Raw genomic sequence first — 25,552 nt, 5'->3', positions numbered from 1 at the left:
CAATCTGTCGAGACAGAGTAGACCGTTGGGACGATCCGTCAAGTTGATACAACCCCTTCAGGATCAGTACCAGTTCAGATGAGACATGATGCAGTAGATGTTGAGGATAGTGTCCCGGCTCGAGTGGAGCCAGCTCCCGTTTCTAGTCCCCATAGAATTTCTTCTCCTTTGGGTCACATTAATGCTCTTTGTCAGACCCTCTCCGATGAGGACTTGCTAGGAGAGGAGTCAGATGAAGACATCCCCGTTCACCGTGTTTGTGTTGTCATGAGATGAGGCACGTTAGATGATCAACGGGAGCAGTACGATGATTTGAAGGAGCAAGGGGAGGCCGATGTACCTTCCACATCAGCACAGGGTGGACCTCCCCGATCAGTGGATACGGATGCTACAGTTTTACAGTTGCAGACTCAGATAACAGAGATGGCTAGAGCCATGGCGGCGATGACCGCCCAGTTGACAGCGTTGGTGGCTACTCCCACCACATCCAGAGATGAGTCAACAGTACCACAATCACTAGTCCCAGAGCCTGTTAGAGTTGACAGAGTTCAGAGGGCAGTTCCGATGTCTCCCCCAGCAGTACAGTTGAGTGTGCCAGTCTAAAGTCAGTCAGTTCAGTTGTCACCAGGGTCTGACAAAGAGCATCGAGTGGAGCCAGCTCCCGTTTAAGTCAATTTTAACCATATGATTCAAATAAAAAATTCAAGCAAATTTTTAAAACTGCCTATGCTAATCCTAAGCTTGAATGAAAAATAAAAAAATGAAATAATTTAAAAATAAAATCATTATTTATCCATTCTAACTTGTTATCTAATGGAGCAAAATCCCTAATATCAAAATCTTTAGTTATCATCTAACAGTTTTTTTCTATTTATAAAATGAAAAACAAATTTACAGATTATTTGGATGCAACTTAAATTAAAATATATTTAAAATATTTAAATCTATACAAAAATTAATTAAAATATCATATACAATATTAATCTCAACACAAATTCAAATATTTTTAAATCTATCCTAATTTGTTTGTCATCAAAATTTAAAAATTCTCCACAAAAGTAACGCTACTTTCTTACTACTTTCTAAAACATCTTTTAAATTAATAAATTAAACCAAATGAAGTATTCTTCTCAATTTTGAGACAAATTTTTGTACTAGAATGCTGTTTTAAGAAATAATAAAAAATTCATCCCAAATTAAACCTCAATCACATGAATAATAATCTTAAATCAATATTTGAGATAATAATTAATACATTTCCTTAGCCAGTTGGTCAGAATAGATCTCAACTCAAGTCAACTTAGGATCATTTGACATCTTTAAATAAAAAGCAAATTTAAAAAGATGGTGACTTTTGACTTCATTTGAGATATTTTTTTATTATTTTCTAAAACAAATTTTCAGTATACAAATATCTTAAAATCATTTAAAAACAGTAGTAAAAAGTTATTCCAAACGAAACCTACATCTCATTCTTCAATTAACAGCTGCTTGAGAAAAACTAAGGCTTCGTTTGGGATAGCTTTATTGCTACTTTCTAAAATAATTTTTGAATACAAATTTCTTGAATTAAAAAATTATTTTTGAAAATAATAAAAAAATTGTCCTAAACAAAGCCTAAGTAAACATTTTGTGAATAAATATCAAGCTATTTATAAAGCATGATAGAATTGCATTTCCTTCTATTCATAGGAATACACCACTTAATGCCTAAGCTAAAGATTAATAATGAAAACAAATCTAGAAAAGTATTTCATACATTGCTCTGAAGAACAGACCATCTTTAGAGGCTGAGGATCATAGAATTATATCAGTAATCCATTTGAATTCATATTCCAAGACAATATGAAGTAGTTCCTTGCCATGTTTAGTTTCACAATGGGTTCTTTGTTTTGGTATGAAACATTTTAAATTAAGCATGTCTAATAAAATAGAAGAATAACAATTGAAAAGAAAAAAAGAAAACTGTAGGGAAGAAGCCCACTAGGCATTGGAAATATTGACATATTACAAAAGAAAAAGAATATGCAAGGAATAACTTCGGCATCACAACAAAACTTGCTGCTTCATTAACTTCCCGTACAAACAGATAGCCCTCCCTTGATGCCATAATCATAAAGGAAGAGAACCAGAAAAGCCTGCGAACACTCATTCTCTCTGCACACAAAAAGAAAACAAAAACGTTTTTAAATAAAAGATGGGAAATTATTTCAATAAGAGAAGACAAAATAGGGACCAGATAATATAGTTTAAGATATAAAAGAGATACAAATCCCAATTAAGCAATTGTGGTGCCCGGCCTATAAGTCAAAGCATGGGTTGGGGATGTCTCCCACACATTTCTTACCCTTCCTGACATAGGATGATTTTAAAAATAAGCTTAGAAAATTTGTGGGCAATGCCCCAGCTATGTTGAGAGAATTTTGGTTTTCTGAGTCAACTTTTCAAAAGGAAAATTATGTTACATATAAAATACTATCCAGATATTTTACTCTCTTTACAAGAATATTATGATCTGATTCAAAATATCTCATATGTAAACCCCTATGATTAATTACACCTCACAATAATAAAAGAGAACATTCAATTAAGATTAATTTTTAGAAGCTAAATGCTTATTATATAATAGCAACATTTTATTTAATTAAGAAATTTAGCATCCTTATAGCTATAAGGAGATTATGGGAGTACCATGACGAACTCAATGAATATCCCCTAGATCTATTTCGTGGGGTTGTCATGGTCTATGATCTACTTAGTCAACAAAGGTAGTCGACTCAACCTGACCGAAAGATCCTTATCGAAAGTTATGAGTTCCCTCATCTAAGTGAGCTTTGCAGACATAGGTGGATATTTATCTAAAGGGACACAAAAGTTGCATTTAGCTAATAAAGGATTTTATGCCCTATCAAGTGTACCTACTGTTCATAGCTTAAGAGATTTTAAGCCATTAGGGAACTTGTAAGCTTTGATCATTATCGTAATTTAATGGTATCATTTTACATAAGAGGATCTCAATCATTATCATTTAACTGTGGTATAATTTGGAAACAAAATCATCAGCTAAATGATACATGTCACATCCTTACTAATGTGAACTCTTCTAATAAGATTGAACATAACAATAAACTTGATAAGATATTGACTCTTTATGAGCTAAAATAGGCTAAGATTCAATGGTTGGAAGATGGTGACCATAATTCAAGGTATTTTCATGTGTTTGCTACAACAACAAGGAATGTGAATATGATAAACCAAATTTCTACTGATAATGGAGATATTATTTCGGATCAAGAAGAAATTCAGGTTGCTTTTACTTAGTTTTTTTAACATAAATGTAGGAATAGATCTATTAATCTAAGGAATTGGCCTAATCTTCCAGCAACAGAAAAAAGTTAAATGAAGAAACGAAGGTGATGCTTTCAACCGATTTTAAAAAAGAAGAGCTTCTTTCTACTATTATAAAGATGGACAAGGATGGTAATGATGGTGTTAAAACTTGCTGTTTTAAATCTTTCTAGAGTATTGTTAATATGGAAGTGTGGAATGCTATTGAAAACTTCTTTAATTCGGGTACTATGTAACAAAGTTCATACCCATTAGTTTATGTTAAACAATTTACCAAGTGGTTGCTGGAATGATATTAAACAGAGTGAAAAATTGCCTTCCTTTCATTATATTAGAACAACAAGGAACTTTTGTACCTGGAAGATTTATTTTGCATAATTGTCTTGTGGCTCATGAGATCTTAAATAAGTTTAGATACTCAAAAGCAAAATTGGGTTTCAAGCTAGTAAAGCTTGACATGGAACAAGCTTATGATAACGTGAGTTGGGAAACATTGAATCAAATATTATATGTTATTGGCTTCACTGAGATGGGAAACATTGAATCAAATATTATATGTTGTTGAGAGGATGATTAATCATATTATCCAATGCATTAACTTTCCTAAATTCTCTACCATTATCAATGGAAGCAAAAACGAATGGATTAAAGCTGAAAGTGGCTTTAGACAAGGTTATCCATTGTCTCCTTGTTTTGAATTATTGTCTAAATTAATTCTTGAAAAAAGACCAAAACCTTAGTATTCGGATTGCTCCTAATATTGATAAGGTATCTCATCTTATATATGCTTCGGGCTGTCAAAATCGGGTCATGGGTCAGGTTCGGGTCCAACCCAGAATTAACCCGACCCGTTTTTGCAAATAGGTCGGTTTTCCGAACCCAAACCCGACCCGAAACGGGTTTGAGTCAACCAGAACCTGACCCGCTTCGGGTATATTTTATTAAATTTTTTTATTTAATTCAATTTATTTAAATCTAAATCAAATTAAGGTAAGATTTACTTCAATTAATTTAAAATAAATCAAGATTAATTTAATTTGGTTAACAATGTTTATATTTTTTTTAAATATCATTTACTTATTTTATAAAAATCCTTTAAAACTCTCCTAAATTAATTAAAAACGGGTCAAATCGGGTTGATTTCGGATTTCCGGGTCAACCCGAACCCGACCCGGTTTTACAAACGGGTTGAAATCTCTAACCCGAACCTGACCCGGTTCGGGTTCGGGTTGACTCGAACCCGAAATTTTTGGGTCGGATTCGGGTCAGGTCAAATATTGACACTCCTATATATGCTGATGATGCCATTATTGTTGCGAATGCCACTCGGTGTAATGCCAAGTTAATAAATGGATTTCTTGAGTATTGTGGTTGTACATGCCAAAAAACAAACAATAGCAAATCCATGGTGCTGTTTGGAAAATATATGTTGAGAAAAAGGAAAAGAAGAATTAGTAAAATTTTGAGGTATCGTGTGGTTGATTAATTTACTCATCTAGGAGTTAAGATGACTCTTAGAAGGTTGAAAATTGCGGATTATAAAAATGTTCTCGATAAGACAATGGAGAGGCATAATTCTTGGGGAGCTCGATCTCTTTCATTAGAAGGGAAAATTGTATTGATTAAATATGCTTTTTCTTCAATTCCCTCTTATATCATGACACATTTTTTGATTCCAAAGGGTATCCTAGATGATATTGACAGATATTATAGGAGTTTTTTATGGCACAAGGAACATGGAAAAAAGGGTATGCATTACATTTCTTGGAAAACTCTAAGTACTGCTATTAATCAAAGAGGTCATGGAATTCAAGGTGCGGCGGGTCTGTTAAGAGCTCGTATTGCTTGGAATATCATTCAAAATCATAATTCTTTTCTCATCAAAATGATTGTGGCAAAATATGGAAAAGATTTCTGGGAAGAAGGAAGTAAAAGAAGCTCTTCTCCATCTTGACGTATTATCGTTATTTAAAACCAATCATAAGGTGGTAAGTCAACAAAGGGATAAGTATTAATATCTTAAATGATATTTGGATACTTGATGGATGCTTAAATAAGTGGCCAACTATGAGTAATGTTGCTGATCTTCAAAACAAAAAATGTGAATTTTCTTCTGGACACCAATGGTAGATGGAATTTAACTTTGTTGAAAAAGCTTTTTTCAGATGAACTGACGTAAATTATCACTAATACCCCTATAATGTCTAATTGAGAAGAAGACCAGCCGGAAATTATTCTGTCAAATTCAGGAAAATCTGTAACTGCACTCGCTTTTGAAGCTACATTTACTCACCGTTATGAAAGATTAAATTTGAAGTAGATTAGGAAATTAAAATTAACTTCAAAGGAAGTTTTATTTTGGTGGAGAGATAAATAATGTACTTCCGACTAATCTATGTTTGAATTACATAAACTTATGTGAATCTGTTAGACCGGTCCACTGGACCGGTCCAGCCGGTCCGCACAGGACCGGCAAGTCGCAAAGAGCGACAGATCTCCGCCTTCTGCGGAGATCGATCGGCCCGGAGCACTCACGATGGAATTAATGGTGGATGGGAGAATGGTGATCATAAGGGGAGATGCAGGGCTATCCAAAGCCATCACATCACTTAAGACCATAGTTAGGGACGTACAAGAGGTGAGGGAAGATTATCTGGTGGGACTACACAGGCTGGATGCGATCAGATTTAACTGTTTATCCAACTGTTTATTTAATCTGGAGAAAATGTCTTCTGTGAAACCTGGATTGGTTAAAATTTGTCTTCTGTGCAAAATATAAAATAAATATAAAAAATATATGTTAACATTAAATATCATTAAATTAAAAGATAGATGCCAAGAAAAGCACATATCATTTCCAAACTGTAAATCAAATCAATGAGATGCCCTTTACACACACATATATATACACAATAAAATCGAGCCTTTTTCCCACTAATGTAGGGTTGGCTACATGAATCTTTTTCTCCATTGTGTTAACTAATGCTTCTATAAGTTCTTATAATATTTATTTTCTTCTGAATCATAATATCTATTAAATTTATTAATTTGTCCGTAAGAGTACCAGTATTCCAAGTATCTATCATAATTTTAATTTCATTGACTAGCTTCTTTGCTCACATCCATCCATAATGGGGAAACCCTTGGTTATTTAACACTGCATCTGTTGTCGGTGTAGTGACACTTACACACTTATTGTTGTAATTAAGCCATACAATGTCTTGCCTCTAGGGAATGTCCAAACATTAATTCAATATATTAAATGATTCATGTCATAGTTGTTAGGTAAGTTTTACATTAATTGTTGACTATCTAACATAACTTTCAACTTGTCTCATCTAGGGCTTGAGATCCGGCAACAACTTAGTGAAATATCTATGTAGGGAAAATTCATTCAAAACTAGAAATCAATTTATTGGGTGAAGTCTTAATTGGAACTAAAAATTAGCACCACATTACAAATGAGCAAGCATTTAAGAAAAATCATTACAACAAAGTTGCCAATAAACAAATAAGCAAAAATTATTTTATCCAATTGCTAAGAACATTAACGAGATTGAATTGGTTTCTCTATCTGTGTTTCATCTTGTTTATGATCATAGAAGAATTAAGAATATTATGGTTTCTCTAAGAACATTCTCAAGCCAGTTCATTCTGATCTTCAAACCAGATTAGATCAAGTAGCATCATTCAAGCCAAGCTCTATCCGATTTCGAGCTAGATTAAGCTCGAGCGAATTTCGATCTAAGCTAGCTCAAAATCAAACACAACAAGCCAAGATCTGATTTTAAGCCTTAATATACAATCCTTAAAGCCGAATCTGAATTTGAACATAACAAGCTCAAATTTGGATCGTTCATAACCCTACTCTTGAAACATAATGGATATCATTATCCTTAAATAAACGTGCAAACATAATACATCTTGATTCATTTGGTTGGTAGCTATGATGCACAAACACAAACACGGCGACTCAAATACAACACGACACAGAGACCTCAACAACAACACCAAGCCTTTGACCCACTACATGGGGTCGGCAACATGAATCCTTTTTCTCCATTGTGTCTCATTAAAAGTCAAATTCTCGTTTAAATCTAATAAAGAAAATGACATGGAGATATCAATTATTAAAAATATATAACATAGACACGGGTTGGACATAGTATTATAATTTTTACATTATAAAAAGTGTATAAAAAATTGAATAAATAATAATATTAGAATAATTTAGAAATAATAAGTCATTTAACTAGAATTATTTTAATATTATATTTATTTAATTTTTATATTATTCGACAACTTTTATGCTAGCTGTCGACTACCTAACGCAACCCTCCACCTTTCTCATCCAAAACTTGTGACCTGACAATGACAGTGTATAAAAATTGAATAAATATAATTAGGGCTGCAAGCGAACCAAACGTTCGATGAGCTACTCGTTGTTCGATTTGATTAAAGCTCGTTTGTGATCATTTAATTAACTAAACAAACAAACTTGAACAATATTTTAAATACTCGATTCTTAAATAAACAAACTTGAACACTAATGCGTTCAACTCATTTATGTTCGCAAACAACATCATTTGAAGTACGTGAACAAGCTCGACATTAAGCTCGATAAAAGCTCGATAAAAATAATTAATAATTTACTATAAAATTAATTAATATATTAATATCATTGACTTTGTTGTACATAGACAATGCTTTATTATAAATATGTGTTTCATAGATATGTTCGTCATGAAGTGTTTGTTTGATAGTGAAAAAAGTGTTAATTCGTTCGCGGAACAAGCTCTGATATTAGCACTAAATGAACAGAACATGACAAACTGTAACATGCATAAATTTAAGTGATATCGCAAACACATGACGACAAACAATAAAGCTCGAACAAACTATAACCAAATCTTGTACAAGCTGATATATAAATGAATCTAAACATCTAACGACTCACTACTCGGTCGGTCTCGGTAGTCGTCCTGTCGCCTAATAAATATTGAATAATATATTTAAAATAATAAGTAATTTAACTCAGAATTTTGTGTTTAAATGATTAATAATTAGAATGTTGAGAGTCATGCGTCAATGCATATATTGGCATCCGAGAGGTAGATATATGCTATCAAAAAAGTAGGGCATCGATCAATGCAGCAGTTTATCCGCGGCATCAATGTCAAGAGAATATCTGTCACGATGTTTGAGATGTCGTTGTTCGTCGATGTTAAGACACCGCCAGACAAAATGGCTGTCAAAATTGTGATGGGAGAAATTTGCTAGTGGTCGAGGCAATCAATGTCAATACATCGTCAGACTTTGATGTTGAGAAGGTTTTGAAATGTTAATGTTGTAATGATGTCAGACGTCGATATTGAGATGACATCTAGCATTATTATGAAACCAAAATCACAACCCCGCCAAAGAGAAATGAAAATAAAAATATTCGATGAATGAGATATTGAGTGCGGGAGATTGATTTGTGTTGCGGATAATAAATAACAAATTTATTTTATATAAATTAAGTAAAAATATTTTAAATACAAGAAATTATATTTAAATAAATTCACAAAAAATACTTAAGACACTTGTCGGACACACGTGTCCAATTTGTCTTTAATATTCTTTTAATCATATGCATTTCTAGCGTGTCTGACACGTGTCGAAGGGGTGTCGGAAGCATGTCGTGTCAGATACGTGTCGGACACTGCACAACTCTTTGAGTAGAAGTGTCGGTACATCATAGATTGGTAGCATCGGGATTGATACAAAGAATATACACCTCTCATAATTGTTTTGCAACAACTAGCTTGATATTGACACCATTAAAGACAAGATGGAGGCATAACACATAAACTATAACCAACTTCTCCGGAGAATGATTACCTGTTGAAAGTAGTTGGTTAATGATGCCTCACCACAACACATAAGATGGATGCCTAACACTACTCCCCATTCAACCCCAACCCCACCTCCACCCCCACCCCACACCACCCCACCCAATGCAAACCAAAATAAAAGAAAATGATGAGCTCTTCCCCAAACTTCATTATGAATGCACTAAATCATTCTTAGATGATTGATTTGCCATAAATTTCTCTACATTTTGAACATCCCCTAAAAATTATATGAATTAGGTAAAATCTCAACGTCATTGTAACTGCACGGGTTTAGGAAAAAAAAACTTTAAATTTTACTGAACACCATTCACCCTACATCACAAATCAATCATATTATTACATAAAGTTTATGTTGATTTTGGGTCAAGACTCCCGCATAATTGGAATGAAAAGCTAGGGAGACAGTTGGGACGGCTCGTGACTTATGAAGATGATAAAATATAAAAACTGTTTATTTTCTCGTAGACACCATAACGTTATCAAAAATATACTTATGAAGTTAAGGTGCCTCCGTAATCATACGTTCTGCTGTAACATTTATATACATGAGATGGTGCAATCTGTTTATCTAGTAATCACTCAGGTAATGGAAATCCTCATACTCCAGTAGTTTTTATGATCTAAATATGCATGAAGATCCAGAAATTCTAAGGAAAACAAAAAACAGGAAGTAAACAAAATTTCACATCCGTTAATCAGTTCTACACTAACATTAAAGTTTCTCCTGTAGTGTAAATAAATTGGATATTTAAGGAAAAAAAAGAGAGAATATTTTAAAAGATTATTCAGTATATGCTCAAATGTCATGGGTAAAATTTCAAGCCATGTCAAAGTTGCTGACTGTAACAACATATTGCAGATAGCCCTCATAAACAAAAGCAAACAACCATCTTTCTAACACAAGAGAGAAAAAATTCTAGTATCGCTTAGGCATACCTTATGGCGCTTTGGACTTGGTGGTTCAGGTGGATCTCTCTGATGTTGGGAACTGCTTGGATCATTCAAATCCGCCCTCTGAGTCTGTAAGAATTTATCATTTTTTGCTAATTAACCTGGACAATGTTGCATAACAATGATATTCACAAGAAATTACGAAAAGACCACTTACATCTAAGGTTAATGAATTTGAATCAACATTCGAAACATCTTGTGAAATAGGGGGTTCTTGTATTAATAATGGCATTAGGTGGCGAAGGTAACTAGAGAATAACACCCCCTGATCATTAACAGATACTGACGCCTCATTTGATTCAACACCTAACTCAGTAATTGCTTGCTCTGTATGAGAATCAGGAGCGGACCCCTGCTGATCAACACCTCCAGTATTTACTTGCTCTCCAAGAACTACAGTACTGGACGGCTGGTTAAATATGTTCAGATATTGGGGCAAAGACCCTTGGCCAGCACTCTCTACATCATTTACATGAGAGTTCCTCTCACCATAATTATTTGGCATTTGTTGGCTGGTAATATAAACATGGGTTCCTGCAAAAGATTATGCAAAGCACAACGCTGATAAATAAGTAGGTACGTATTTCGTTAATAAAAGCACCCAAAAAAAAAAAAAAATAAAAACATTCAGCTCAGCAAAATATGCATCGTCCTGATCAACATTAGTCTTATCCCTACTATTTGAGGATCTCAGCTAGTATGCTAAAATGTGACAAAAAAATTTCACATAACGATAATGAAATTGAGAAACAAATAATTAAATAATTCATCCACATAATAATGGGCACAAATCAATAAAAGTTTCATTTGCAGCCACCACCACCTTCTTCTGCTGTCCAGGAACGGCCCTCGGTTCTATTGTGGTCCCCACACATTCTCTTCCCAAATCATCAGCCTTCCGGACAACCAATCAAGTTTAGTAATTCAAAGTGCATGAATTGAATCCTGAAGACCATTGGATTGCCACCTAAATTCCCATGGATCCATACAACCGTCGGCTCCTATGATTCTATACTTTATCTGAGGATTTTTTCCTCTTTCGATTTTCTCGAGAAGAGGATTTTGAGGCTGCATGGCATGGCGGACTTTGACTTATCAATAATAAATTAATTATTCTCGAAAATTGGATGAAAAAAAGGGTTAGTCTGCAAAAATCACTTTCTGGGTTAAGTTTCTTGAATTCCCTTTGCATTGTTAGAATTCAAATTATCACTTGAAAGTTGCTAGCAAGATTGATTCCCTCAGTTCCCATTTTCTCGTGTGTTGGTATATCCATTATCCCCTCTCCCAAATTCCATCCCAATAAGCATAAATGGAGTGAATTTTTCATAAGAGACTATGATTAGAAACCTTCTACGTTGAAATCTTATAATACTTTTGCCCATGAAATCAAATGACTATCCTGTTTCCTTAGAAAAAATGGCCCAGTTATTATGTGTAAAATCCAAAAAATGTCATTTTTAGACATTGCATGCTTTTAAATGCGCCGCGACAAGATTTAAGTGAATTTTTCAAGTTGTCGGAATTTAATGAAAATAATTTTATAAAATTCTACGCAAAATTTCGAACAAAACAATATAAAGGACTTATAATGAATTTTGCTTATTTTGGAAGTTAAAAATTATGGAAGTTTGAGTATACCTAAAATACCCCTATTAAGTATTAAGCAGAGATGTTTTAAGTGAGGGCATATTGATAAATTGGGAATTTCAGAACCACTCAAGCTTTAAGGGACCGTCCCTTCATTCTTCTTCCGCACGGTTCGTTCAGCCGAAACCCAATGAGCGGACTGAGAGAAGGCGACGAGGAGGCTTTGGCGGCGGTTTCCGGTGGCCGGGCTTAGGGGAAATCGAAGAGGGAGATTCAAGGAGGCTAGGGTGAGTTTCTAATCAAGTTTTTTTTTTTTAGTTTCTAATCAAGTTATTTCTTAGGTTTCATGATTTTTTCTTGAAAAGAAAAAGTTAGGGTATGGCGAAAAAAAACTTCTCTTTTCTTTAGGAGATGTATGGGGAATGATTAGGAGATAATTTTATGTATGGAGTGAGGTTTTTTCTTCAAAATGTGGAGAGTAAAAAATTAGGGCTTTTTCATATTATTAGATTTTTAAAAAATTTCTTGAAAATTAATATTTCAAATGATCATAGAAAGGTTTCTAATGTTATAGATTAGGGTTTTTCCACAAAATAAAATTTTAGTAATTTTAATTTATTTTAAATCCGAAAATTAAGTTATTTTAATTTAATTTATGTTTTAGAAATAGACTTATTTGAGTGATTAGTATTATTATACAACTAGAGAGAGGGAGAGGGAGAGAGAACTTAAGGTGGTTTAAAGAGAAGAAGAATTTTAATTTTAGATTTATTTTGTAGATTTTTTAAGGAGAACTAGTGTGAAAATCAAATCCCTCGAATATGTGAGTATTCATGGTTCTTTATTACAGTGATACCTTTGTTTCTCTCCAATTTTATGTTTTGAAAGTTCAAATATGTTTATAAAAATTTTATGGTTACTTTAGATCATGATTATGTTATTCTTGTCCTATGATTGATCATGTGATTTATATATTATACTTCATGGCATAATATCATAAAGTTTATATGTTATAGAAATGAATATGATATGATTGTTATATTGAGTGATTGCATGTGCATGCTGAAATGATGGAGCTCACTCCCTTATAGTACTAGTAAAATTTATAATAAGTTTAAATAAAAAGTGACTTCTAGCATATTACTCATTTTACATTGAATTACTATAATTTAGAGTCATACTTTAATTACTAAGCATTGACTTACTATTAGATGTTAAAAATTTTAAGGTATAATTATTTTAAATCTTAATGAGTAAAAGGCGTGGAAACATATATCGTAGGAGAGGTGCGCCCGAAGAAAGGTAATTGTATGAATCTTAATGATTTTATGTATATGCGTTTTCAATTTTAATGTTTTTAGTGGCTCTTTCAAATTTTAAGATGATATATTTAGATATTGGATAGTTTAGTTTACCGTTCGACCTCCGTTCCCGCCTTGCTTAAGCGAGCTTACCGGACCGGGTCATGATAAAAGTGGTATCAGAGCAAAGGGTTTAAGTATATTGATCAATATGAAAGAATCAATAGAATGATTTTATAGGTCAGAGAAGGTATAAGGTATGTGTGTTATAGACTGCTAATTTTATTTCATCGTGTTATATCTCAGAACCATGAATCCTGAAAATGATGCTACTGATCTCAATACGGGAGAAATTAGGATAGATATACCAGTTATAGCAAAGCCTTCGAGTAGTAGCATGAATGCTACTATGGAATGTTTTACCCAAATGATGACAGAAATGACCCAAATGATTAAGAATACTCAGACCTAGGTTGGTAGTAGTGGAAGCTCTCTAATAGATAAAAATTTAAAGTTGTTCCAAGATACGAAGCCTCCGATATTTTCAAGTGGTGAACCAATAGAGGCAGAAGATTGAGTGATGATGATAGAGAAGATTCTGGAGGGTATGTCCTGTCTGAAGATAGAAGGGTTACTCTTGCTGCTTTTACCTTTGATGGTGAGGCAGAAAGATGATAGCGAAGCCAGCTACAAGAGACTTTTGGAAAGCGACCCAGTTGTTAAGTCTCATGGGGAGAGTTTCTAAAAATATTCCGAGATTGGTATGTACTCATGTCAAGTAGAAGACAGATGCATGATAAATTCAGCAGATTGGTACAAGGTGATAGAACTATTACTCAGTATAAGGCCGAGTTCACTAGACTTTTCAGATATGTCTCATATCTGATATCCAATGCAGAAGAGAAATGACATCATTTATTATCTAGTTTGAAGGATGTCATTTAGAGAGGGCCCGAAGGATTGAATCAGATTTGCAAGCTACTCAGAAGAGAAGTGATCAGCATAAAAGAAAAGGTTTTGAAGAGGATATTCAAAGCAATCATACTAAGGGATCAAATGGGAAGAAACCCAAGTTTAGTCCTAGTGGAGTCAGTGGTGCAACTGTAAGTAAAGTCACGGAACCTTATGCTAAGTGTGACAGATTACATAAAGGTGAATGTCTTATTAGTTCCAACACTTGCTATTGGTGTAATCAGCCTGGACATATAGCACATTATTGTCATGCATTTGTTATGAAGACTTCAGGAGAAATGAGATCAAATGAAGCACCTTCACAGAGGAACTTAAGCAAATAAAAGATGACGAAACCATTAGCTGCATGTTCAGAGCAAAATCAATCCAGGCAGAATGTTAGACCGAAGTTTTACACTTTGACTCAGTGGGAGCCCAATGAATTCATAGATGTTGACAAGGATAATTGACATGGCTTTATTGACTATTTTTAGTGATTTGTAATGTTAAATCTGATGTTTTGGATTTAGTAGTATATCTTGTTATATTATGTCAGATATCTTGGAGTTGATCAGATTATTTTTGTTATGATATATTAGATGTTTAGTTTGTTATATTCCAATGTTAAAGATTATATTAAATGAAATGGAAGATGTTTATTTTTTTGTAATTAGAAGTTGTATGTAAATTTCGAGGACGAAATTTTATTAGGAGAGGAGAATTGTAAAACTAGAAAATGCGATTTTTAGACATCGCACGCTTTTCGATGTGCCGCAAAGAGATTTAAGTAAAATTAATAATTTTATAAAAAATAATTTTATAAAATTTTACGCAAAATTTCGAACAAAGCGATATAAAGGACTTATAGAGAATTTTGCTTATTTTGGAAGTTAAAAATTATAGAAGTTTGAGTATACCTAAAATACCCCTATTAAGTATTAAGCGGAGATATTTAAGTGAGGGCATATTGGTAAATTGGGAATTTCATAACCACTCAAGCTTTAAGGGACCAAATTCTATTCGGTCCCTTCATTCTTCTTCCGCACGGTTCGTTCGGCCGAAACCCAATGAGCAGACGAAGAGAAGGCGACGGGGAGGCTTCAGCAGCGGTTTGCGATGGCCAGGCTTAGGGGAAATCGAAGAGGGAGATTCAAGGAGGCTAGGGTGAGTTTCTAATCAAGTTATTTCTTACATTTCATGACTTTTCTTGAAAAGAAAAAGTTAGGGTTTGGCAAAAAAAACTTCTCTTTTCTTTAGGAGATGTATAGAGAATGATTATGAGATAATTTTATGCATGGAATGAGGATTTTTCTTCAAAATATGGAGTTGAAAAAATTAGGACTTTTTCATATTGTTAGATTTTTAAGAAATTTCTTGAGAAGTATTGTTTCAAATGATCATATGAAGGTTTCTAATGTTATAGATTAGGGTTGTTCCACAAAATGTAATTTTTGTAATTTTAATTTATTTTAAATCAGAAAATTAAGTTATTATTATTTAATTTATGTTTTAAAAATAGGTTCATTTGAACGATTAATATTATTATACAATTAGAGAGAGGGAGAGGTAGAGAGAGAACTTAGGGTGGTTTAAAAAGAAGAAGAATTTTAATTTTAGATTTATTTTATTGATTTTTAAAGGAGAAATTATTTTTCTTATAGATGTTTATTTATTGTGACCTCGAAAGAAGGAGAACTAGTGTGAAAATCAAATCCCTCAAATCTACGAGTATTCATGGTTCTTTATTACAGTGATACCTTTGTTTCTCTCCAATTTAATGATTTGAAAGTTTAAGCATGTTTATGAAATTTTTATGGTTACTTTAGATCATGATTATGTTATTCTTATCCTATGATTGATCACGTGATTTATATATTATACTTCATGGCATAATATCATAAAGTTTATATGTTACAGAAATAAATATGATATGATTGTTATATTGAGTGATTGCATATGCATGCTGAAATGATGGAGCTCATATCCTTATGATACTAACTAGGGACGCTGTACTCGTGCACATTAAAATGATAAAGATTATAGAAAAGGAAATGGTAAATGAATACCTTTATGGTACTTGACAGTGGCTCCTGTGACGATTGTAACATATACGAAATGAGAAAGTTACGAATAGTGATCTGATGAATATAAAAAATGAATATGAAAGGATATGAATTTATAATTTATGTATATGTTAATGCTATTTTTAAAGGAAGTAAAACTTATGATATGTTTAAATGAAATGTGACTTATAGCATATTACTCATTATACCTTGAATTACTGTAGTTTAGAGTCATGTTTTACTTACTACGCATTGACTTAGTGTTAGTTGTTAAAATTTTTCAAGAATGATTATTTTAAATCTTAGTGAGTAGAATGGGTGGAAACGTATATCGTAAAAGAGGCACGCATGAAGAAAGATAATTATATGAATCTTAATGATTTTATATATATGTGTTTTCAAATTTAATGTTTTTAGTGGTACTTTCAAATTTTAAGGTGATATATTTAGAGATTGGATAGTTTAGTCTACCGTCCGACCTCCGTTCCCATCTCGCCTATGCGAACTTATCAAACCGGGTCGTGACATTATGTATAATCCTGCACACTTCGGTGGAAGAAGTTGAAGTAGGCATCAGAGGAGGAGATTTATATTAAAATCTACTTCCCAATTCCACCTTGCACACCTCTAATTATTTGGAGGAAATTGTAACTGCCCAAGTTCACAACTCTAAATCTGACATTTAATCCCAAAATTGCCTTCAATCAATCTTACTAATTTTGACAACTATCTCAACCTTTCCCAATATTCCCCTAACCCCCTATACTAAATCTTATGGACCTTAACCATAGCCCTAATTTTTAACTATAGCCCTCCACAAAATGACTCAAATCACTCTTCTTCCTTTAGAGCAACACTAGAAATTCTCATAGACTAAAATGGGCTCCGAACCCCAATATCATACCCAATCTTAACATCCTAGAACTTCCAAGTCATTCAAGAGGTTGGTAGACTCCATTAGTGTATAAATATTATTCAGCAATCCTCCATTAACCATATATATCACATGAAGATAAATTTCTGAAGACTTTTCAAAACCCGTTCTTCAACAAGAATTTCCATTTGTTTGTGAGGGCTATTGCAATAGTTTTACCACTATCGCTCAAGGGAGATTTAGAATAAGTGGAACTCTAATTGCATGAACCTATTGTTGTCAATCCCTAGTTCATCCATGGAATGGTTAGATTCTGCAACAGTTTTGAGTTTCTTCTTACTATTGTTTATGCTAATAATGCTTCTTTGGAGAGGAAGTTCATTTGGAATGCCATTGACAGCATTGTCTCGCATCAATTCTTCTTGGATTGTGATAGAGGTTTTTTTCCTTCTAAATCTCATAATCTTAGAGAGATTTATGGTCTTAAACTTGGGTGCTTGCCTTCTAAATACTCAAGCATTCAGATTTCTAGAACTAAGTTAATAATTTAAGACTTTCCACCACTTTTTGAAAAGATTGATGATTGGATTGCTGGCTGCAAGCAAACATTTTTATAATTTGCTGAGAGGTTGCGCACCTCAATAAGGTCCCTTATATAACTACTCTTGTTAATTTATTCACTTGTACGTCTAAAGTTGTTAAGAAGATTAATTTTTCTTATTTCTAAATTTCTTTTTTGATTTTGTTTCTAACAAAAAATTTCATGTTCTCCCTTAGAGCACTTAGACTGGACTCAAAGATAAGGGCATGCTTCGTCATGTTTTGCCCTCTGATTTGAATATGGCTTATAAAATAAAGAGTGGGATAAAGGCTTGATATTATTGTTGTTGTTTGTGATGGTATTTGGAAACTTCCTATCACTTTGTGTAGTTTTTTCAGTGTGTTGGGATAGCATTAGCAACATTGCCATTGATGGTGGCAATGAAATTTTTATTTGGAAAGGGAAAGGCTAATTGACGTTTTAATGTTGGTAATCCCATATTTGATAATTTATCAAAGGTTGCTTGGAAATGTTTTTAGTGGTTTAAGCAAAACTCTTAAATATTCAATCTATACGTAGAAATCTTGACTAGATAGTCTTTAATACTACAAGTAAATTTAGGGTTAAGAGGATTAGTTGTTCTAATTGTTGTGTTCTAAATGCTCATTTGGATAAGAATAAAAAACATCTATTTTTTAATGAAAAAAGAATCAAAATGGTCCCTTGACTTTTTATGGAAGATCAAAATGATCCCTAATTATATTAAAGGACCATTTTAGTCTGTCAACTCCTTAAAAAGGAATTAAAATAGTCCCACTATGCGACTATTTTGACTTTTTTTAAAAGATTTAAGAGATCAAAATGATCCTTTAATATAGTTAAGGATCATTTTGATCCTTCATAAAGAGTCAAGGGGCCATTTTGATCCTTTTTCTCATTTTTTAATACTCCTATTATATGTGGTTGGCCAGAAACTTGCTTCTAGATGGAAATTTGTTTTTATGTGATGCTTTTTTAATACAAATGCTGCAACACAGCTTCTCTAGCCACAAAAATGACATGTTATAAAATTGCTACTTATTAATTGGTTAGGTGCTTATTTCCAATATTTGACAAAAGAGTAGGATGCAAAATTGTAGCAATTTCAGGACAAAGAATTTGATACTTCGTGTTATTTACCAAGTCAGCTTAAAGTTACTACGGTAAATCCACTACATTCTAGGAAAATGAGGATTTTTTTTTTGGAAGTGGTTTAAATTTTGATATATCTCACATCAAGACCATCTATTCTTTCCTTCTTTGCATGTCCTCTACTAGTGAGAACTTCGGTCAATATAGTTGTCTCAATAATTTTGTGTTCTTTACTTGGCGGGCTACTGTGCTTCCTTCAAGATTCTTTTATTTCCATTGGGACAAGAATTAGTGAGTTCAATGGCATCCATGTATAACCCTTGATTCATTTTTACCCTCCAACTAGATTTTGTTTACAATGTTACATATTTTTTCAACCTTTTCAGTATGCTCTTATTAAAGAGTTTTTTGTGTATGAGCTACTTTATGTCAAAAGTGCATCTCATTTTTTCTTAAACTAAAAGATTTTGATGTTTCAATGCCAATATTATTACTCGGAGGATCTTCAGCAACCACCTGCCACACAACAAATGTTGGAAATTTTAACCTCCAAAAACAAGGAGAAAATAAATCACCAAAATAAGAGAAGCCCTTAGCTCACTACTCTTGTTGACCTCCAAAAATACCCCTCCTAACCCTCATATCATAGGTATTGATAGCCCCTCATCTTAGTTGGTACGGAATTCAAGGCAAGCCAGCTAGTAAGGCCAATATGGTTTCCAACTAGACAATAAAGGCTAATCCAACCTAAACCTGCAAGTCTTATATAGGCTAGCCAAATTAGATCTAGGCCAAACAAACCCCAAAAATATCATTAGATCAACCTCAGCATGAACCTTGGTAATGTCACAACAACATCCTCAAGGCCTCTATTTAGTAAGAAGTTCATTGGTCAATAACAACGCATTTATGCTCCTTAAAAGGTAGCATGGTGGTGCATATTATAGTAGGATCAAAGGGTTACTAAGATAACCCTCGAATGGCCATTAGAAAAATAAATCAATTTCACTTAAACAACCATCAAAGTAGAAGTGATGTGACATTGATTGACAGATCAACATTTTCAGCAAACTTCTTACTTCTTAAAGCACCAACAACTCAAGTTAAGGTATGATTCACCCAACATAAGAGATTTATCTTGGATGCAATATTAAATGCATAAAGCTTTAAATATGTCTATTCACTTCAAATTCTATCAATCAAGAATCTCATCATGACCAACCAAGTTGATTAAAAATTAAAGCAAAGTAGCAAACATATGCAAAATTCGAAGTAAAAGGTATCATGATTAAAAAAAAAATCATAACTTTCAAAGATAAATGGAACGAAGGAGATGTGATAAGATTCAAGTTGATAATATGACGGAAAAAAATTGTAATAAATGCAATGTCATTCCTTGCTAAAGATTTCACTCTAAATGCATTCAATCCTTACTCCCACTTTTCGGGGTGAGGCAGGGTGTTAGAAAGATATTGAGTTGATAGCTTACACCTGCAAAATAATTTGACTACTATACAATAAGAGTTGTCTCATTCTTCCTAAAGGAGATGGATGTCAATCATCCATAAAAATTAAGGGGATGTTAACATAGACAAACTCATACACACAAAGAAGTTAACATGTGGCATCTACAAAGGAGAGAGAAATTGAAAGGTATCGTGACTGTGAGCAAGCATTAAAATGTATCAAAACAAACCACAAAACCCCAAATGATCAATAGACCAATTATCTGAAGTCAAACAAAGCAAAAGCAAAAGCAAATCCAAAAAAAACTCACTAATTTTTTTTTTTTACTTTGAATTATTTTACTAGGTGTTATCATCTCTTGTATCATAATATGTTTAGATTTAAAGTTGGTCGGATTTCATAGGATTAGATTACATTTAAACGTTTGGACCTTTGCAACTTCAAACTGTATGTGTGTAGTTTTCTTCTATTTTACCCTCCAACAAATTTTGGTATCAAAGCTTAGACCTAGAAAAAACTTAATTGGCACCAAATAATTTCATTCAATAATAAGGAATTTTAAATGTTCATCGCAAATCCCTACTTATAGAAATTGGGTTTAAAAATAAGACCAAATATTCAAATGCAATCTACTCATATCCAATCAAACTTTAAATTTAAATTTATTCTAATCCAAAAGAAGATAACGCCTGATAAAATCAAATTAAAAAAGTAGAAGAAATTCGACTATAATCATAAATCAGCCTTAAATGGCTTGAAAATGGGCATTTTTCAAATCTACTTTCACTTTGTTTAACTTTAGGTAGTTCGTCTATGGCCACTTGAGTGTTTGTAAACTATTTTTTCATGTTTGAAGGTATGCAATGCATCAAAAAGTAAAAGAAAAAAGTACAAATCAAGAAGATACATAGTTGTACAGGCTATACTAATTAGAACAACAAAGGACCTCTAAGGTCCAGGATTAATAAGGGAAAACTTATAGAAGCAACAGAAAATTTGTAGTCCAACATAATAGCAAGAAAGGTAAACGCAAGCTATGGGTTCCCGCATCACTAACACCTAGTTCAAAATTTTGATTAGACATTGTATCTCCTCCAATAACTCACAAAATCTTGAGGAAATAAGAAAAAATTTTAATTTTGAAAGTATTTTGTGGGAGGCAACGTGTTGCAAACTATCAAACCAGATAACCGAGGATAAGTTAATGTCACAAACTGTCCACTAAAAAATTCAGCAAAGCTATTACGACTTCAAATCCATACATGGTAAAAATGAAAATAAATAAAACATGTTACAAGATGAAACTACAATAGCAATACTGACCTTGATGGTCAATTTGTGCTACTGGTGACATATTTGATTCGGAAACCACTGGCACAGTGTAGGATGGAACCTGAGCCTCCTGGACAGAACCACCAATATAAGATTCAAAAATTTGTCTCAAGGAATCAGGAATAGACTCTTGATTGGCTTCAATGCCACCCTGATGGAAAGGAAATGCTTGAGGACTTAATGCATCATTCACACTGCCACTGTTTCGTTGTCGGATTCTAGATATCAAAGGATGAAGCAATGGAGCCAAATTGTCAGACAAATTGGATTGTGAATTGCTGATTCCCGCCGGCATTGCTACCACTGTTCTTACAGGCACTACTCTCAATCCAAATTCTCCAGTCAAAGTTCCACTGCGTGGGTGAGCTTGAACTGGTTGATGAACAGAATCACCATTTGCAGAAGCCCTTGTTGAATCCAAATTTTCTTGTTGTTGCTGTGCACCACCCCCCAGTCCACTTTGGCTAGAAGCTGGAATAGGAACTGCACAGCTCTCTAATTAGAAAGAATTTCCTCAAAATGACAGTATCCTAAATGATACAGGCCAACATTATGATAGTATTATGAATTCATAGTACCTGCATGGATTCGAATATCAATATTTCTTGGAAAAGTTGCAGAACCAACTCTTTCACCCTCAGGACCATGAACCGAATTTGTAGATCCCATGTCCATCCCTCCAAAACTTGGCGCTGGATAGAAAGGAACAGGCTGCAGCAAACAATATAAGTTTGAAATAAACAATAATAATGGGAATCTCAAACTCTAACTAAATAATGTAAAGTATACAACCTGCACCATGACAGGGTTTGGCCCAGATGCAGATATAAAAACAGCAGGTCCAGCATTAACAACAGCTTCAGCCTTCATAAAAGAAAAATCTTTAAACATATCTTACAGAACACAGATAACATCAAATTACATAAAGGCTAAAGGTAGATAAAACAGTCCATGAAACCTACAGGTATTTGTCCCATGCGCAGAGTCATGGTTGTGCGACCGAGCTCAAGAAACAATGAGCCCAAGTTCTGCAGAAAAAATCCAGTTCTGAATGCACTAGATTGAACATTTGACCGCACTTCATAATCCGTTAAATTAGTATCATTCTCCAGTGTTCTAGCTAGTCCCTGAGAAGAAGAATAGATGAAAAGGTGTCAAATATTCTAAGAATCTCCAACCAGTAATTACAATAAAGCTCTTAGCATCATGACAACTAATTAAAAAAGCGATGCCTAATATTTGGACACCTAAACACAATAATTTGAATCATATTGCAAGTAAATTGGATCGACATGATGAATATTGCTCAAAAAGAAATAAAAAAGTTCCCAAAACAAATAGTTGCACGCAAGGAAAAATTGTGGCTCGTAATCCATTGCGAACCTTTGCAATGACTGAAACACATTATAATTTTGAAAACATTGTTTTAGAATAGAAAAGCACCAAGGATTGTTTATGGAGATTTCCTTCTTCAAATGGAAAAAGACATACTGCGCTTGAATAAGACCGCATACACAAAAGGAATTTGTAATCAAGTAATGCAAATGCCCATCCAACCACATGCATATATCAGTATAAGTACAGAAATTTAAATGTGCTAATTTACACTATATGCTACTTTAACCATGATAGGAAACACTCGTAAATCTCAAGTAATTCCTATCAACCTTTGGAAAATAGTGAGAATTCTTCCACAAAAATCCACATAAAACTAGGAAAACGGTAGATAATTTGTATTATTTGAGGAAATGGAAACGGAAAATGCCAAGGTACAATTGAACCTCTATTCGAGAGGAGGATCTCTCTCCCAAATCTCTAGATGACGCTAGATCTCACAAAACAAATAGATCTCAAATTTCAGCCAAATTCAAGATGTTCTAACCCTAGCAAAACATACTCCTTAATACATAAAATTCAAAAGGAAATCTCTAAGCAGCCCATACTTTGAAATTTCCCTCCTAAATCCCTCAAAAATCCTTCATAAACTGCTCTGTTGGCTCCTGTGGTTCGAACGGTGTACAAAAGAGGCGGAACTCTTCCGCCTATCTCCATTGTATGAACAGATCTAACAATACTCCACTCCCAAAGGTCCACCTTGTCCACAAGGTGGAAAGACGACCCCCTCCTCCATTCCCTCTTCATCACAAATGATAAGAAACTGAAGAGTTCGGTCCTTACACCTATGCCCCAACGTATACCTCTCGTAATATATGAAACAAAGCCCCTTCATCATTTTCTCCTATAATTCCAGAGCTTCTTGAAGTTACCCCCAGGTCTTCCTCTTATAGTTTTCTCCTTTCAAGTCTCCCAACAAGTATCCGGTGTTGGCTCCTTCGGTACCAAAAAGGTGGTGGTCATCCTGTACGAGACAACTGAGCTACTGCCTCCCGTTCCTCTCTCCGGGTGCCTCTGATCCTCCACCAATTGAGTTAGCTACATAGCCTTTCCCAATTCAAGGGGCCTCATCACTCTAACCACTACGCTGATCTTTGGTTTCAATCTCTTCATAAGGTTCCCCTTCAGTACAGTCTCTGAAAGCCGATCCAATCGACTGGCATGGTACTCAAATAGCTCACGGTACTCCACTATTGTTCCCTCCTGCATCAAAGCAAAGAACTGCTCATAGAAATTCTCTCCCATGTTGGTTTGGAAACATTCCAACAAGCAATTCTTAACCTCCCTCCAAGTCTATATCGGTCGCCTCGTATCCCACCATTGGTATCATGCTAATGCTTTCCCTTCCAAGCACATCCCGACAGTCATTAGTCTCTCCCCCTCCGTCAACCTGTTAACAATAAAGTACCACCTTGAAGATCCATCAATGGGCATCCTCTCCCTCGAAAATAGGCATCTTCAACTTCCTCATTCTCAGATCGCCTCCGTTTCCTCTATTCCCTTCATAATTTCCCATTCCCCAAGGGGTGGTTTCCCTCCAAGTGTCTCAATCATTCTTTCTACGTTCATTTCCAAGCCTTTCATCAAATTCTAGCATTCTCCTTTCAAATTCAACACCCCTTAAATCACAACAAACCTCTCCCCTTTCAAATTCAGCGCTTTGATAATAATTACCCCTTTCCCTTTCAAATCCCACCCCTCTCCTCTCCAAATCAACACCTCTTCGATCCTTCTCTACCTCCTCTCACCTCTCCTCCTAGCCTCTACCCAACTCCTCCTTAGGAATAGGGAATAGGCCCTAGAGGAGGATTTTTTTTTGTTCCCTCCAAAATCTCCATCTCTTAATCTTCCCTTCGTCTGATTGGCTTAGGGTTTCCCCCACTTCTCTGGCTGTCGACGCCTTCCCTCACCTCCGACATCGATATTTTTGATTGGTCCTCGAGCACTTTCTTCAATATCTCCCCCGGAATGAAAAAAATCGAATCAAGTTTCTCATAGATGACTGATATATCTTTTTTAAAATTTGAAACTTGAGCTTGGAGATCTGAAATTTCATATTTCATTTGTCAGATCCCTCCTTCCAATACTTTGACCTTTTTCCCAGCCATGAGTACCCGGATCTAGGCTCCAAACAGCAAAAACGGCCCAAAAATAGTGGTTCTGGTCTTCAAACAGCCAAAAAAAAGCAAGATCGGAGAAAAAACAGAGCAAAAATTAACGAGAAGATTTCTATTTCGGCCTAGGAAATTGCTTTGATACCATTTTATAGGAAACACTCATAGATCTCGAGTAATTCCTATCAATCTTTGGAAAACAATGAGAATTCTTCCAAAAAAATCCACAAAACTAGAAAAAATAGTAGATAATTTGTATTATTTGAAGAAATAGAAATGGAAAATACCAAGATACAATTGATCCTCTATTCGAGAGAAGGATCTATCTCTCCCAATTCTCTAGACGCCGCTAGAGCCCACAAAACTAAAAGATCTCAAATTTCAGCCAAATTCAAGAGGTCCCAACCCTAGCAAAACATACTCCTTAATACATAAAATTCAATGGAAATCTCTAAACAACCCCTACTTTGAAATTTCCCTCCTAACTCCCTCAAAAATCCTTCCTAAACTGCTCTGTTGGCTCCTGAGATTCGAGCAGCATACATAAGAGGCGGAACTCTTCCACCTCTGTCTCCGTGAGCCGGTCTTGTATGAACC

General features: G+C 34.2%; 1 protein-coding gene across 7 annotated transcripts in view; it reads right to left on the bottom strand.

Annotated features, from left to right (window-relative positions):
• Window positions 1–1,782: 1,782 nt before the first annotated feature.
• Window positions 1,783–25,552, bottom strand: part of LOC110098315 (ubiquitin-like domain-containing protein CIP73) — a 52,751-nt gene continuing 28,981 nt past the window's right edge. For 5 of the 7 annotated variants that reach the window (XM_020825105.2, XM_020825103.2, XM_020825102.2 and 2 more), the window contains 8 exons: window positions 22,409–22,573; window positions 22,239–22,310; window positions 22,025–22,157; window positions 21,438–21,929; window positions 10,354–10,730; window positions 10,182–10,265; window positions 2,348–2,352; window positions 1,783–2,157 (listed from right to left, as the gene is read on the bottom strand). In XM_020825105.2, the coding sequence (XP_020680764.1) occupies window positions 2,070–2,157; window positions 2,348–2,352; window positions 10,182–10,265; window positions 10,354–10,730; window positions 21,438–21,929; window positions 22,025–22,157; window positions 22,239–22,310; window positions 22,409–22,573 (1,416 nt within the window). In that variant the 3' untranslated portion in view covers window positions 1,783–2,069. The remainder of the gene's footprint in view (window positions 2,158–2,347; window positions 2,353–10,181; window positions 10,266–10,353; window positions 10,731–21,437; window positions 21,930–22,024; window positions 22,158–22,238; window positions 22,311–22,408; window positions 22,574–25,552) is intronic. The other 2 variants (XM_028698973.1, XM_028698974.1) reach the window with 2 other exon arrangements.

Source organism: Dendrobium catenatum, unplaced genomic scaffold (genome assembly GCF_001605985.2).
Source record: "Dendrobium catenatum unplaced genomic scaffold, ASM160598v2 fragScaff_scaffold_1196, whole genome shotgun sequence".
Lineage (NCBI taxonomy): Eukaryota > Viridiplantae > Streptophyta > Magnoliopsida > Asparagales > Orchidaceae > Dendrobium > Dendrobium catenatum.
The sequence above is the reverse complement of the archived record's forward strand: the minus strand, read 5'-3'. Positions and strand labels throughout refer to the sequence as shown.